The sequence below is a fragment of the Podarcis gaigeae genome (assembly GCF_964106915.1).
Source record: "Podarcis gaigeae genome assembly, chromosome: 1".
In the NCBI taxonomy this organism is placed as follows: domain Eukaryota; kingdom Metazoa; phylum Chordata; class Lepidosauria; order Squamata; family Lacertidae; genus Podarcis; species Podarcis gaigeae.
Window position 1 is genome coordinate 118,477,253 of NC_139678.1, and position 14,654 is coordinate 118,491,906.

The 14,654-nt window shown below is 43.9% G+C and overlaps 1 protein-coding gene across 4 annotated transcripts in view; it reads right to left on the reverse strand.

The window, feature by feature from the left end:
- The window catches only part of UBR3 (ubiquitin protein ligase E3 component n-recognin 3), a 93,565-nt gene that overhangs the window by 41,034 nt on the left and 37,877 nt on the right, over nucleotides 1-14,654 (reverse strand). For 2 of the 4 annotated variants that reach the window (XM_083703578.1, XM_083703577.1), the window contains exons 20-25: nucleotides 12,912-13,053; nucleotides 11,869-11,973; nucleotides 9,548-9,721; nucleotides 9,329-9,361; nucleotides 6,770-7,230; nucleotides 2,227-2,315 (exon numbers count right to left, since the gene is read on the reverse strand). In XM_083703578.1, coding sequence (XP_083559704.1) covers nucleotides 2,227-2,315; nucleotides 6,770-7,230; nucleotides 9,329-9,361; nucleotides 9,548-9,721; nucleotides 11,869-11,973; nucleotides 12,912-13,053 — 1,004 coding nt within the window. The remainder of the gene's footprint in view (nucleotides 1-2,226; nucleotides 2,316-6,769; nucleotides 7,231-9,328; nucleotides 9,362-9,547; nucleotides 9,722-11,868; nucleotides 11,974-12,911; nucleotides 13,054-14,654) is intronic. The other 2 variants (XM_083703580.1, XM_083703579.1) reach the window with 1 other exon arrangement.

Below are 14,654 nucleotides of genomic sequence, written 5' to 3' on the forward strand. Positions count from 1 at the left end.
CCACTGACAATAGTCGTGTCACAAAATCCAACCACTTATACCAGGAATGGGGACCGATGGGTTTTCCATCAGGTCCTGCTATCCCTGACTTACACCATTGGTTGGCCACTCTTGAGTTCTTATGTATGTATTGCAATTTTATTCTGCCTTTCCCCCAAGGAACTGGGGAAACCCAGCCAGATGGGCAGGGTATGAAAAATAAAATTACTATCAGTATTATTACTATAAGGAACTCAAGGTGGCATACACAGTTTTCTCAGGTAGTTTTCCAACCATGCAACAACTAGACCGCTTAGACAAAAGCTATAGAGATGGCAGATGACTTTGCTGCTATTCTAGCCCTTACACGGAATTGTTTCAGGTCAACACAGAAAATGCCCTACTTCCTGGCTTGTCTTCTCACTCCCCAAATCACTTCTGTTTGGCATCAGACACTGGATCTACCAGTTTATCTGCTGAGCCAGAACCTGGGTCTTGGGGAGCACATTATTATCTTGATTATTTGAAAATTATTATTATTATTATTATTATTATTATTATTATTATTATTTATAACCCACCCATCTGGCTGGGTTTCTCCAGCAACTCTGGGTGGCTTCCAGCAAAATATTAAAAGCACAATAAAACATCAAACCTTAAAAGCTTCCCTAAACAGGGCTGCCTTCAGATATCTTCTAAACGTCAGGCATTTGTTTATTTCCTTGACATCTGATGGGAGGGCATTGCACAGGGCGGGCGCCACTATCGAGAAGACCCTCTGCCGGGTTCCCTGTAGCTTCGCTTCTTGCAGCGAGGGAGGTGCCAAAAGGCCCTCGGAGCTGGACCTGAGTGTCCGGGCTGAACGATGGAGGTGGAGACACTCCTTCAGGTATACTGGGCCGAGGCCGTTTAGGGCTTGAAAGGTCAGCACCAACACTTTGAAATGTGCCCGGAAAAGTACCATCCACCAATACTACCCACCAAAGTACTCACATCCTGCCCTTTAATGATTTCTCGGGGTGGCTTACAAAATGCTCAATCAAGCGATGTGGGAAGTATCTCCAGAATGGACTGGTTAGCACAGTCTGGCTAGAGGAAGTGGAAATGATACAAAGGTTGACTGGGCAATGCTTGATCAAAAAGCCACTTCCTGAACTCCCTTGCTTAGCTAGAACCCAATCTCCCACCTCTCTTTTTTGAGAAGTGGTTTGGGTAGTAGCCCTGAAGCTTCAGACACACTCTATGTGGATACGGTGCTGATAACTCCTGTGTTTCTGATGGATGCTTAGGAGAGATAAGAGAAAACGGTATCCTGTCAGTCCTACAAAATCATCCAGCCATATTTGGCAGTAGTGATGGTATGGAAGTGAGAGCTGGACCACAAAGAAGGCTGATCGCCACAGAATTGATGCTTTTGAATTGTGGTGCTGGAGGGGAGTCCCACGGACTGCAAGAAGATCAAACCTATTCATTCTGAAGGAAATCAGCCCTGAGTGCTCACTGGAAGGACAGATCGTGAAGCTGAGGCTCCAATACTTTGGCCACCTCATGAGAAGAGAAGACTCCCTGGAAAAGACCCTGATGCTGGGAAAGATGGAGGGCACAAGGAGAAGGGGATGACAGAGGACGAGATGGCTGGACAGTGTTCTCGAAGCTACCAGCATGAGTTTGACCAAACTGCGGGAGGTGGTGAAAGACAGGAGTGCCTGGTGTGCTCTGATCAATGGGGTCACGAAGAGTCGGACACGACTAGGCAATAACAATATATTGAGTGCTAATAATATAACTGAGGTCCCTGCCAGGTATTTGTGGAGCAATCCTTCAGGAGTTCCATTCACTCTTGGTAGGAACACTGGGAGATGGCATTTGCCCATCATCTCCCCAGAACCTTCAGTGAGCTTGGGGGGCTCCTTTTACCCTCCCCTACCATTTCAACCCCATGCACAAAGCTGCTGGGCAAGTTTATATGCAGGATTTGAATAGATTTGAGTGGAGGGCCATCACTACAGTTATGTGGCTAAACCAGAAGACTGAGCCACTTCTTTTATGGCAACAGCAAGAACTTTCCTTGAGGGTTCTATGATGAACGCTAGTGGGGAAGCTGTTTCTCGCTCCCTTCAATCTAAATATCCTGTTTCTTATCATTAAATGTGCCCTAGGAAACAATACTCCTTTGGTCTCTTTTGCAAAGATCTTGAGACCTGAAAAAAAAAAACAGATTAAGAAAAATGGAGAATAAAACCTTACCAACATCCATGGCGGTTTCCATAAAGCTTTTCTGCCTTGATGCAAATTCAGCCAACAACTTTTGTTGCCTCTCCCTGGCCTTCTGTCGCCTAGGTGAAAGAGAAGAATTGGCAATTGTGAACAAATGCCAGGACAGCTCAATTCATAAGCTCTGTTTTTAGGTTGGTAGAGTACAAGAAGATCTTAAACGTTACATAAAACCTGAAACTATCATTTTGCCAGATGTTATTGTATGTCAGTCTCCCAAGACCCCAAAGCTTTAATGACCAAATATACCAGAAGCCCTTGATGTATGCTTGCCCTCTACCTCTTCCTTCTCCTCTTAGTTGAACTCCAGACAAGTATGAGACAAGAGTAGAACATGCTCCACCCGCACTGCAGAGAGGGCTTTATTGACCACACTTTATTAATTGATTAAAATATATCCTCCATCCAAGCATTTCAGAGTGGGACACAGTAGTAATTAAATCCACAACTCCCAACTGCAGATCAGGAATGGATGCACAATGAAACAATAAAGAATCTTAAAAACAAGCAATGGCCACTACAAATGGCTAAATAACCCGGTTTTAGCCTGACACCAAAATAAAAAGAAGATTGGTGCCAGAGTGGAGGACATTCTGAAAGTAGGGCACCACTACAGAGGAGACCCTCTCCCACATAATGGCATGTTGTGTAACACATCAAGACAGTATGCTAAGCAGCCTTGGCCTTCCCTGGAAAATCTCAAGGCTTGGTCAAGACAGTGTGGGGAGAAGTGTGATTGCAGATGTGGCAGATTTATTATTATTATAATCAATTAAATTTGTATACCACCTTCTGTCCATAGATCTCGGTGGTTCACAACATAAAAATACAAGATTTATTTTAAAAAAGCATTCACAGCAGGATGAAATGTATGCAGAAAATGAATGTTGGTATTATTAGGAACCTGACTCAGTTAAAACGCACAACCAAAAACCATGCTTTTACTGTCTCAGAGAAGGATGTGAGCTTCCCTAAAAACTCTAGAGAAACAGCACAAAAGGCTGCAGAAAACGTAATTACACAGCTAGTGGAATTGTTAACTTGACAGCACAAACCTCTTGTCAAGAACAAATCAGAATTCTTCTGCCCTACATACAATGCTTTTTTGCCATTATCCTGTCACAATAATGGACTAATTAGCTGCCGATATACGCAAAGGACATGGCACCAAATATTTTTCATAGCTTTAACAAGCGCGTAAATCCTCTCATCCAAATTGTGGCTTTCGGTGAGAGGAATATACACAAGCAAGTTTTTATTCCCATTTTTAAAAAATTATGTAACTTATGCAGTTAACCTTCTAGATCCTCAAGGATACCAAAGATTTAGCTTATGCAATTTAAAATCACCGTCACATCGTCACCATTACTTATTATATGACAAGTGCAACTGAGTACCCAGTTAAGCACAATTTAGTCCCATTTAAGGAGGGTGTATCAGGAACATGAGGCAGCTTTCATAATACTGAACCCCACCGCTGCCCCCTGGGAATTCCTCTCAGCGCATGCTATGCCTTTGCTAAACAGGCTAACTGTAAATAGAGACCCTTAATAAGGAGGCCATAGCAAACTGACAAATTCAGTACAGCTCAGTGATTTTCTACCATGGTCCAGGGGCTCCGCATCATGATTGAAAAAATATTGCAAAGCAGCACTGCTGAATTCTTCTTTAGCTCCATGCCTTGGTTTCTATGGCAACGACTTATGTGGGTGATGTCAAGTTTGTCTTTGCAGGACGAAGAAACCAGAAAATAGGTCATCATTGACTGCTCACAGCCTGCTCCGTCTTCATTATGGCAAACTGGACTCTGTATTCCTACCGACTTCCTTCCACACACTGAGGTCACACAAAACAGCTTAATTGCCTGCGGAGATTCATCTTCGTTTCGGATTTACACAAAAGCATATGTACGCAGCTCCCCGCTGCCCTCCCCGTCCTCTCCTGTCAAGGCTTTTTGCAAGCATCATTTCCTCTACTTCCAAGAGTGAGCTATTGCCGTATGTAGCTAAAACAGCTGCATGGCCTATACAAATGTATGAAAAGGATCTGAAGAACTGAGGGAGCCCCAAGGTTTGTGCAAGCGCAAAAGGGGGGGGCAACCCCTAAATATCAACAGCAACAAATGTTGCAGTGCGAGGAGTGATCCTTGCTCCGGGTTCCAGCCACTCAGTTCCATATCCCCTCCTCCCCAAAATAGTCCTTCAGAATTCTGTAGCCACCAGGCATGCTCAATCCTCATTAGGCCAATTTGGATTCTTAATTAATTGCCCACGCTTCACCTTAAGGTCGCAAGGTGAATTACGACAATTAAAACACAATATGGGGGGGGGGGGGATTAAGCAATTTGAAATCACGGAGATAAGGCGATTCCTTAAAAAATTTGCATTCCACGGCAGCTCCCACGCTTTCCCAATATTTAAGAGTCTGCGGAGAGGAATGGCAGCACGAAACGGATCGTCCGGTTAAGAGAAGACTGTTTTGGGCTATTTTGGACCTGTAGGGGAAGCGCTAGGGCTACGCGCACCTCTGAAAAAACCCCACGGAAGAGTGGGGTCTCGAGGAGACCAGCCGAACGGGGAGTAACTCGCCGCAGCTTCCCTGTTACCTTGCCGCTGCGTTAACAACGAGTTTTTTTTGGGGGGGAGACAAGAAGCGGCTTGAGGCCGTTCAACAGGGAGGGGGGAAACTAGAAAATGAATGATAAGTGGTGATATTGAATGTTATGAGAAAAGAAAATCAATAAAAAATATTTTTAAAAATATATATTTAAGAGTCACACAGTATGTTTGCGGCATGGAGTAGCTGCAGTATAACTCTGTACAAATACAATCAATCAATCAAACCACCATGAGCATTGTTTTCAGAAGCCCCATGGCAGACAGGAGTGGGGAGGGGAGGAGAGGAGTTTTCCACATACCAGCATTGCCCCAAATGGTCACGGAGAATCAATGCTGGTTTGGGGAGGAACTGCCAGCACAGGTCCTTCCACATACCCCATGACTTTTGATGTTCTCTCCTCCGCAAAGAGGGACACGGGTGGCGCTGTGGTCTAAACCACTAAGCCTAGGGCTTGCCGATCAGAAGGTCGGTGGTTCGAATCCCCGCAACGGGGTGAGCTCCCGTTGCTCGGTCCCAGCTCCTGCCAACCTAGCAGTTCAAAAGCACCCCCAAAAAGTGCAAGTAGATAAATAGGTACCACTCTGGTGGGAAGGTAAACGGTGTTTTCGTGCACTGCTCTGGTTTCGCCAGAAGTGGCTTAGTCATGCTGGCCACATGACCGGGAAAAACTGCCTGTGGACAAACGTCGGATCCCTCGGCCAGTAAAGTAAGATGGGCGCCGCAACCGCAGAGTTGTTCGTGACTGAACTTAACTGTTAGGGGTCCTTTACCTTTACCTCCGCAAAGAAATACTGCAATGGCTCCCAAGCAACTTGGTGATTTGATGATCAGGTGGAGTGAGAAGCAGAATGAAAGGTGTGGAGGGAGGGGCCTGGCCCCCATTTCACCACACACTGGGGGTGGGGATCCCCCAAAAGAGTCAGGATGACACACAGTCTTGCCTGCTCAGGTTATTCTATCAGGTAACTGCTAGTGCAGGAATGTTCAAACAAACGCAACAGTATAGGTGACAAAGTGACTCTTGTATTACAAAAGCTCATGTGCGGATATCACACTAAGCACACACTGCCATGCCAGTAAGGTTTAGAGGGGGGAAATGTGTTTTATAGCACTGTTTGGTTTGCAAACAGTCTGGTTTGCATATGTTTTGGATTACAAACACGTCAAACCTGGAAGTGCGTATCCCGGGTTGTAAACTTTTTTTGATTACAACCCATTTTGGGGGGATTACAGTGGTACCTCAGGTTACATACGCTTCAGGTTTCAGGCTCCGCTAACCCAGAACTAGTGCTTCAGGTTAAGAACTTTGCTTCAGGAGGAGAACAGAAATCGTGCTCCGGCAGCGTGGCGGCAGCGGGAGGCCCCATTAGCTAACATGGTGCTTCAAGTTAAGAATAGTTTCAGGTTAAGAACGGACCTCCGGAACGAAAGAAGTACTTAACCCGAGGTACCACTGTACAAAGAAATTTGCTTTGGAGGCCCCATTGCCGAAAGCGCACCTTGGGTTACAACCTGTTTGGGTTTACAAACAGACCTCCGGAACGGATTATGGTTGTAAACCAAGGTACCCCGGTAGAATCAATGCATGCATGCAGATGCCCTTAGAACTGCAGCCCTGTTAAGACAGTGGAGGGCAGATTATGACAACATTTTCCTTCTTGAGACATGGGTACAAGGGGAAAGGAAATGCAGCAATCACCCATTTCCCTAGCTCCTCCTGCCAGTCAGTTTTCTTCCAGCATCAACAGTAGTTGGCAATAGTCAAGTCTACTGCCAACCAGTGCCCTGAATTCATAAAGGTCTCAGATGAAGAATTAGAAGCCTGTTAACACAGAATACTGTCAAACTTCCTAATCAGTTCAAACACTGAAATAACCCTGCCGCCACCACCAATTACCTTTCTTCTTTGTCCAAAATTTTCTTCTCTGCTGGACTAATCTTTTTTGGTGGTACAGGTGGAGTCACTTTTCTACATATTTCTTCAATGATACGTTTGTTCAATCTGCTTTGAAGCGCAGCTTTCAATAAAATCCTTTCCACCGCAGTCATTCCATCCCCATGTAAGTACTTAGGGTTTTCGCACTGAATTAACGTTTCCATGTCATCCAGCCAGGGTGGGTAATAAGAGTTCTGCTTTCCTGACAGTTTATGGTGAAGCTTCACTAGCAAAGACAATATGCTTTCCTTGATTTCCAAGATAGCTGTTGTCAGCTGGGGAGTTGCACCTGGAGCAGACCACTTCATTGAAGTCTTGGGTCGAACAGCCTGGTTGGCTTCAGTAGTATTCCGATTGATGATTTCCTGAAACTTCTTTCTGCGCTCTGCAACCAGACTGAACACTTGTGCTGTTCCTGAATTCTGAAGGGGTAAAAATAAGAAAAGGGCATTAGATATAGTAATCAGTAAGTATGAAAACTACAAGCTAAACTAAAATTACGTTTAAAATAATTCCAATTTGTTACTTAGCTGTTTAAAACAAAAACTGCCACACCTTAAAAGTACATTCACATTTAAAATATACTTCACAATCTCCCAAGGCTGGTGCACACATACAACTCCCAAATGATTAACGAAGTAATGCAATTAAAAGCAGGCCACAGGATCATCTGCCTCTCCAGCATTCCCTTCTGAAGAAACCATACCGCCCCCCGCCGATCTTACCCGCAATTAAGTACAGTCGTACCTTGGTTTTTGAACACCTTAGTTCTTGAACATTTTGGCTCCCAAACGCTGAAAACCAGAAGTGACTGTTCTGGTTCGTGAACTATTTTTGGAAGCCAACTGTCCGATGGGGCTTCTGATTGGCTGCAGGAGCTTCCTGCAGCCAATCAGAAGCCGCGCTTTGGTTTCCAAATGTTTTGGCAGAGGCATGGACTAGGATTAAGCCACGATACTGAGTTTTGATACAACAAATCACAGTTAACACAAGCCAACGTAAAACCATAATTTCAGGCAGTGGTTTGTTGACCTCACACAAACCATAATTAGTTGGCTTGGGTGGGTTAAAGCTGAACAAGCTATGGTTTAGGGTTGTATCCAAACCCAAATATGACCAACAGTTTAGTGTAACCAAGGTTCTCTCAGATTTCCAGTCTTGGTTAGCCTTAATCATAACCAAATGTAGTTGCAGATGTTAAGTTCAGTCACGGTTAAGGGCAGCAGAGGAAGGACTGGGGAAATGAACACTTCTAAAGGCAGGGGGAAAGTAATCCCACAGCCTGCTCCAAACTGCTTAACACTTTTGAACATTCCCAATATGTATGCAGTAAAACAAAACCACCCCACCCCCCAATACACAAAGTTTACAGCTAAAAAACTTTATGATTAAAAAGGCTCCAGTCCCTTTTCAAAAGTTTGGAATACCACTGTGTACATTCTTCTATGAGAATTGTTATAAATTTGAGATATGTATGTAGAAAAAAAGAGCACGTTGCATTATTTAAAGAGGGACTAGGGGGTGTTATCGGCTCTGCAGGTGGGTCAAAAAAACCATGTGCATTTTACAGCTGCAATTTTTGTTAAAATTTGTTCTATACCACAGGGGTGGCCAACTCCCAAGAGACTGTGATCTACTCACAGTTAAAAACTGGCAGTGATCTATCCCCTTTTTGGGGGTTCAGGTCAAAGTTGTTGAGTTGTTTCAGGGAGGAGGTAAAATGTTGTGCTTTTTTTTTAGGGGAGCCACAGTTGTTCAGCTACTTTGGGGGGAGCCAATGATCTACCAGTGATCTGCCACAGACGTCCAGTGATCTACCGGTAGATCATGATCTACTTGTTGGACATACCTGCTATAACATGACAAATGTGATTATTTTACGGAGTTGCTGCTCTGTCCTTAAAAAATAACTGTGACGCTTGCCTTCCATTAAGCATTTTCCTTTTAGCATAGCCTTGCTGCTAATGAAATATGTAGTAGTGTATACTTGATTTACTATAAGAAAATGAGCCATGGCTCTGTTCTTCGCCATCCCTCCACCCGAAAAGGTGGCAACCCCATTATGAATTGGCTATAAATCATTCAAACAAGTTAATCATGTGTTCACAAAGATGAATCAACTAACCATTTATCATTTCAAGTAATTTCTAACAAGATTGAGGGCCAGGCTTATTGAAAATGGGAAGCTAAAGAGCAGGAGCATTATTAAATGTTAGCAAGAACTGCAGCAGAAATTCACACACGCTCAAAGCAGCCAGTATTTATTCCAACAGGCTAGCAATTCCCCCCCCCCTTTTTTTAAAAAGGTTATCTCCAGCAGATGGCACAATTAATTTGGAACCAAAAAGGATTGCCATGTTCTAGGCCAATGCGCTTTTTTTTTAACACAATTGTTAGAAATATGCAATGGCGGCTATTTCTTAATAACATTCTTGAAAAGACTGTGGAATTGCAGGGAAGTTAGGGTCAGCACAGCTAAAGCCATCTTGCCATTAGAACGCAAGATACACAGAATTCTACCTCTCTCTGAAGTCCTTTAGGCCGCCTGGGATTCTGGGAAGTTCAAGGGAAAAGGATGGTATTAAAACAGCCTAAGAAATGTGATTATTACATACCAGGTCTTGAAGTATCAAATACGAACAGCTATATGTTCAGCAGAGCTTAATTCAACCACACTGACCAATATTGACTTATGAGATCCTGAACCGTGATAATAAATCTGCAAGATCTCATCCTTACCTGAGAAGCTGCTGAGCCATCGGCACTGGTACTTGCAGGTGGTTCTCTTTTCACCTCTGGGGCCGTCTCTGGGACTCTGACGCGCACGTAATTAATGAAGTGGCGCATGTTAGACACCAAGTTATTCCCTGGGAACCAACTATCGTGGCAGCGCTCTTGTCCTCCCATGGAATCCTGGCACATCAGCCATTAAACAAACAAAAACAAAGCAGGCCATCAGCACCAGATGTGGTCAGTCCGCACATGGAGGAAAATTATTCCTGAATAACTGGGGCTGCCATCTTAGTATTTACAGAGGACTTTAAGTGCTGGGAAAAATACTCCCGAAATACTAAGGTGGCAGTACTATACAATGTTACGTGCCATATACATTCTCCCAATATTATTATTTATTGAATTTCTATACCGCCCTATACCTGGCAGTTCACATAATAAAATCCAGATATAAAACTACAAAATACATAATAAAAATACAAACAACAACCCAATAGCGCCCTCCACCACAAAAAACCACATTTTAAAAGGGCATAGGATGTAAATCAAATTAACCAATGGCCTGGTTAAAAAGGAACGCTTTTGCCTGGCGCCTAAAGTTGTATAATGAAGGTGCCAGGCAAACTTCCCTGGGGAGAGCATTCCACAGACGGCAAGCGACTGCAGAGAAGGCCCTGTTCTTGTGTTGCCATGATAGCCTTGTGAAGTATTGCTATCCCTGTATGGCACCTGGTGAGCTGAGGCTGTTTAGTTTGCCTAAAGCCACCCGGTGGGCTCATGACTGAGTTAGGATTTTCAGGCTCTGAGCTCACTGCACTAGAAGTCTTTGAGTTACTCCTAGGGGCCAACCCCCACCCACAATGAGCAGCCCACCATTAAAATAAGGCTCTAGGATGGAAGACTGAAGAAACCCCAACTAAAGAATCATGGCAAGAAAAATTGATGGACTATGCAGAACTGGCAAAACTGACATACAAGCTACGGGACAAGGATAACTGTGACTTTATTTTTTTTAATATTTTTTTTATAACTGTGACTTTAAAGATGCATGGGAACCCTTTACAAAGTATCTGAAGACGCAACAAAGCGAACTGGACTCCTCGGCTGGTTTTGAATAAACATTCACAAACTTTTTATTGATCATAATCAGCTAAATAGTTTGAGGATCTATACATCTGTGTAACATGCAGAAAACAGCATTTTTAGAGAAATCAAAGACTGGAACTGAGGGAAGTCGGGGGGTGGGGGAGGTTCTGTGGGGGGAGGGAGGGGGAGGGATGAAAAATGGGGGGCAATAAGGATGATATGTTTCTAGATAATATGTTTTGTTTTAACTTTGAATAAAAAAGTATTAAAAATAAATAAATAATAAGGCTCTGAAATGATAGTGGATTGGATCCAAAATGTCCTTCTACCAACAGAGGAAGGGTCTAAGGCAGTCTTCTCCAACCCCGAGTTCCCAGACGGGGGTGTAGTCCATCTGAGGACCCAAGGCTGGAAAAGGACGGTCTGGGGCCTTCTTTAATGAGCTCACTTTTCATGCAAGGAGTTCAAGGTGGCGAACATACAACCCTGTGAGGTAGGTTAGGCTGAGAGTGAGTAGCTGCCCCATGATCACCCCGTAAGCTTCATGGCTGAGTGGGGATTTGAACCCTGGTGTGCGGGTGGCGCTGTGAGTTAAACCACAGAGCCTAGAACTTGCCGATCAGAAGGTCGCCGTTTCGAATCCCCACAATGGGATGAGCTCCCGTTGCTCCTGCCAACTTAGCAGTTCGAAAGCACGTCAAAGTGTAAGTAGATAAATAGGTACCGCTCCAGCGGGAAGGTAAACGCCGTTTCCGTGCGCTGCTCTGGTTCGCCAGAAGCGGCTTAGTCATGCTGGCCACATGACCCAGAAGCTGTATGCCAGCTCCCTCAGCCAATAAAGCGAGATAAGCACCGCAACGCCACAATCAGCCACGACTAGACCTAATGGTCAGGGGTCCCTTTACCTTTACCTTTATTCCCAGGGCCAAAGGCAGCACTCTAACCACTGCGCCATGCTAACAGAGGCGCCAACTGCAGGAAAGGGGCAATTTTCAGTAATGTCCCCCTCTTCCTACTGTCCACAGTGCCACCTCCCATGCTGTTCTGGAGGGTCCCCTAGCCCACCCAAGTAACTTTCCAGGGGACACAGGAGGGAGGGAGGAATGAAAATTGCCTTACCCCCACCCCTCCATTCCAGTAAATGTTTGCTGCGAGCAGAGCAAATATATTGTCTATAAAATAAAAATGTAGTTCTAGATACAAGCACAACACCAAAAAGGTACAGAAATGTGAGCACTTACTTCTTCATCAGCTTCCTGCTCCGATGAGTTCTCTAGTCCCAACTCAATCAAATATAAAACCATGCAAAGGACATGTTCCGACAGATTCTGATGATCCATTAAGATCTAAAGCAAAAGTAAAAGTTACTTTCCTTTTTCCCTTTCAAAATTTTTCCACTTCAGAATTCGGTGGGAGGGGAGGGGAAACAGAAAGAAATAATATATAGCTGCATCAGTTCCACATGATTCAGTATTCAGTACAGGAAAACCTCCCAGAATGACAGCTGCTAACGATTTACCAAGAGAAAAATGGTGGTCACAATTCACAAACACACAGCACCACCTTCCCAAACACAACTAGAAAATGTTTGTGTTGTGGAAATATGCGAGCTTTAATTTTAAGGAACAAATTAAAGAAGTACACATAGAGGAGGGGGGGAGAGAGAGAGATGAGCCCAAGGTGAGGTTTCAAAAATTCTAGTCTGGCCACCTAATTTAGCTTGAGCCTGTACAGCTGAGAAAATGTGCCGAGTGTTTCAGGACAGGAGCAAAACAAGAGGGCTTTGTGGCACTATTTTCTCTTAACAATAACCTTAAAATGTACAGTGGTGCCTCGCAAGACAAAATTAATTCGTTCTGCGAGTTTCTTCGTCTTGCGGATTTTTCGTCTTGCGAAGCACGGATGCACCCTGGTATTAACGGTTTTAAGAAAAAGGAAACAAACTCGCAAGACGTTTCGTCTTGTGAAGCAAGCCCATAGGGAAAATCGTCTTGCGAAGCAACTCAAAAAACGAAAAACTCTTTTGTCTTGCGAGTTTTTCGTCTTCCGAGGCATTCGTCTTGCGAGGTACCACTGTATTCAGTTACGTTCCATTTCCCCTTGGAAACACAAGTTTTAAAAACGGATCAGGGTATTACTTGGCTTAACCTTTTAATTATTTTTTAAATCACTGTTTCAAAATTGTACCCACAGCAAACATCCTCCACAAACCAAAATCATGTGAAGTCTGAAGTAGCTTTGTGTCCCTTGGTTCCCCCTCCCTACTCTAACAATTCAGTAGTACCTTGTAGAGCAGAGTGAATAACACAATGTGCAAAGTTTTGCAGTGCAACAGCCTCATGAGTCCTTTGTAGCTTGGGTGTAAATGTGTCCGTTTCTTGTAAGGAGGCCAGGGGTTTCCATGAACTTTCCCACTTTGTTTTAAGCTGTAAGAGAACCAGAAAATAACCTGCTCAAAGTTAATGCTACAGAAGATACAACTGAGAACTGTGATACTCAACGAATGCCCATTGGACTGCATGCCCTTTTCAGCATTTCTGGTAGTGAATGAAAAATTAAAAATGCTTGCGCCGAACATTTTGAAAGCCAGGTGCCAATTATAAAATAGGCTCAAATGCATTATGGGTTTTCGCCATAATCCAGGAATGGATTTGTGGGGGCTGGGGAGAGATGGGAAGCAGAAATCCTTGCACTAACATGGTGCCTTCATTGGATACAACCCTGGATAAAGGGCTCTGACTCTTCTAATATTAAAGCCAAGAGCAAATCAGATAGAATGGTGAAAGCTGAGAATTTTCATTATGATCACAAAAAGAGTGAGGCAACCATCACCTTCATATCTCAACAGATGTACTAAGTATGTAAAAGGTAAAGGTAAAGATACCCCTGACCATTAGGTTCAGTCATGGCCGACTCTGGGGTTGCAGTGCTCATCTCGCTTTATTGGCCGAGGGAGCCGGCATCCAGCTTCCGGGTCATGTGGCCAGCATGACTAAGCCACTTCTGGCGAACCAGAGCAGCGCACGGAAATGCCGTTTACCTTCCCGCCGGAGCGGTACCTATTTATCTACTTGCGCTTTGACTTGCTTTCAAACTGCTAGGTGGGCAGGAGCTGGGACCAAACAACGGGAGCTCACACCGTCGCGGGGATTTGAACTGCCAACCTTCTGATCAGCAAGTCCTAGGCTCTGTGGTTTAGACCACAGCACCATGTACTCGAAAGTAAATCTTGAGTTTTCTCTCTTTTAAGTGTACATATGATTGTGGTCTTAGATTTTACCAGCACAACTGATACTACCCATTCCTCCTTCCACATGGACTCTACACTCCTGTCCTTGTCAGTGTTAACCTAAGTACAGCAAGATAAAGTATGCAACAGCAGTGCTACCATGGTAAAAACTAATGGAAGGGGAGGAGAAATTCAAAAGGTTTGCAAGCCATTTTCTAAGCTTAGATTTACAATTAACATTAATACTGGTGCTGATGTTCTGGTGCACCATGGTTGATACCAACAAAGAAAAGTGGCCTGCTTCCAATCTCTTAACTCTGATTAAGACAGTTAAGCATAACATCTGTACTGAGCTCAAGTCCAGATGTGCGGGAGGAGAGCAAAATCTTTTCAGGTAATAGGCTGTTCCCATTTTTGCCAGAGTGCGATTCAGCTCAAAGAATTTCTCACAGCTGACAAAAGGAAAGCAGAAACAAGGAAGTGAAGAGACTTGAAAACAAAAATGTTACTTTGTTTTCTGACCAGGTTTCCCAATGACAAATCATCCTTTTAATAATATGGGTAGTAAACGTAGTTGTACCACATAGATGGGAACGGAGAACAACTACAAATCTCTAGATGGGTAACATTTCCAGTTAGTATATCTAGAACAGTTCTTCAAGATGCAAGTATTGGGTAGGAGGGGAGGAGATGGGAGGGAAGGATAAATCCAAAAGGTTGACTTCCAATTTGTTTTTACGTGGCTTCAAGGAACATATTATTCAGTTCACTAAAAATTGAAAAGGTTATGTATTTCTT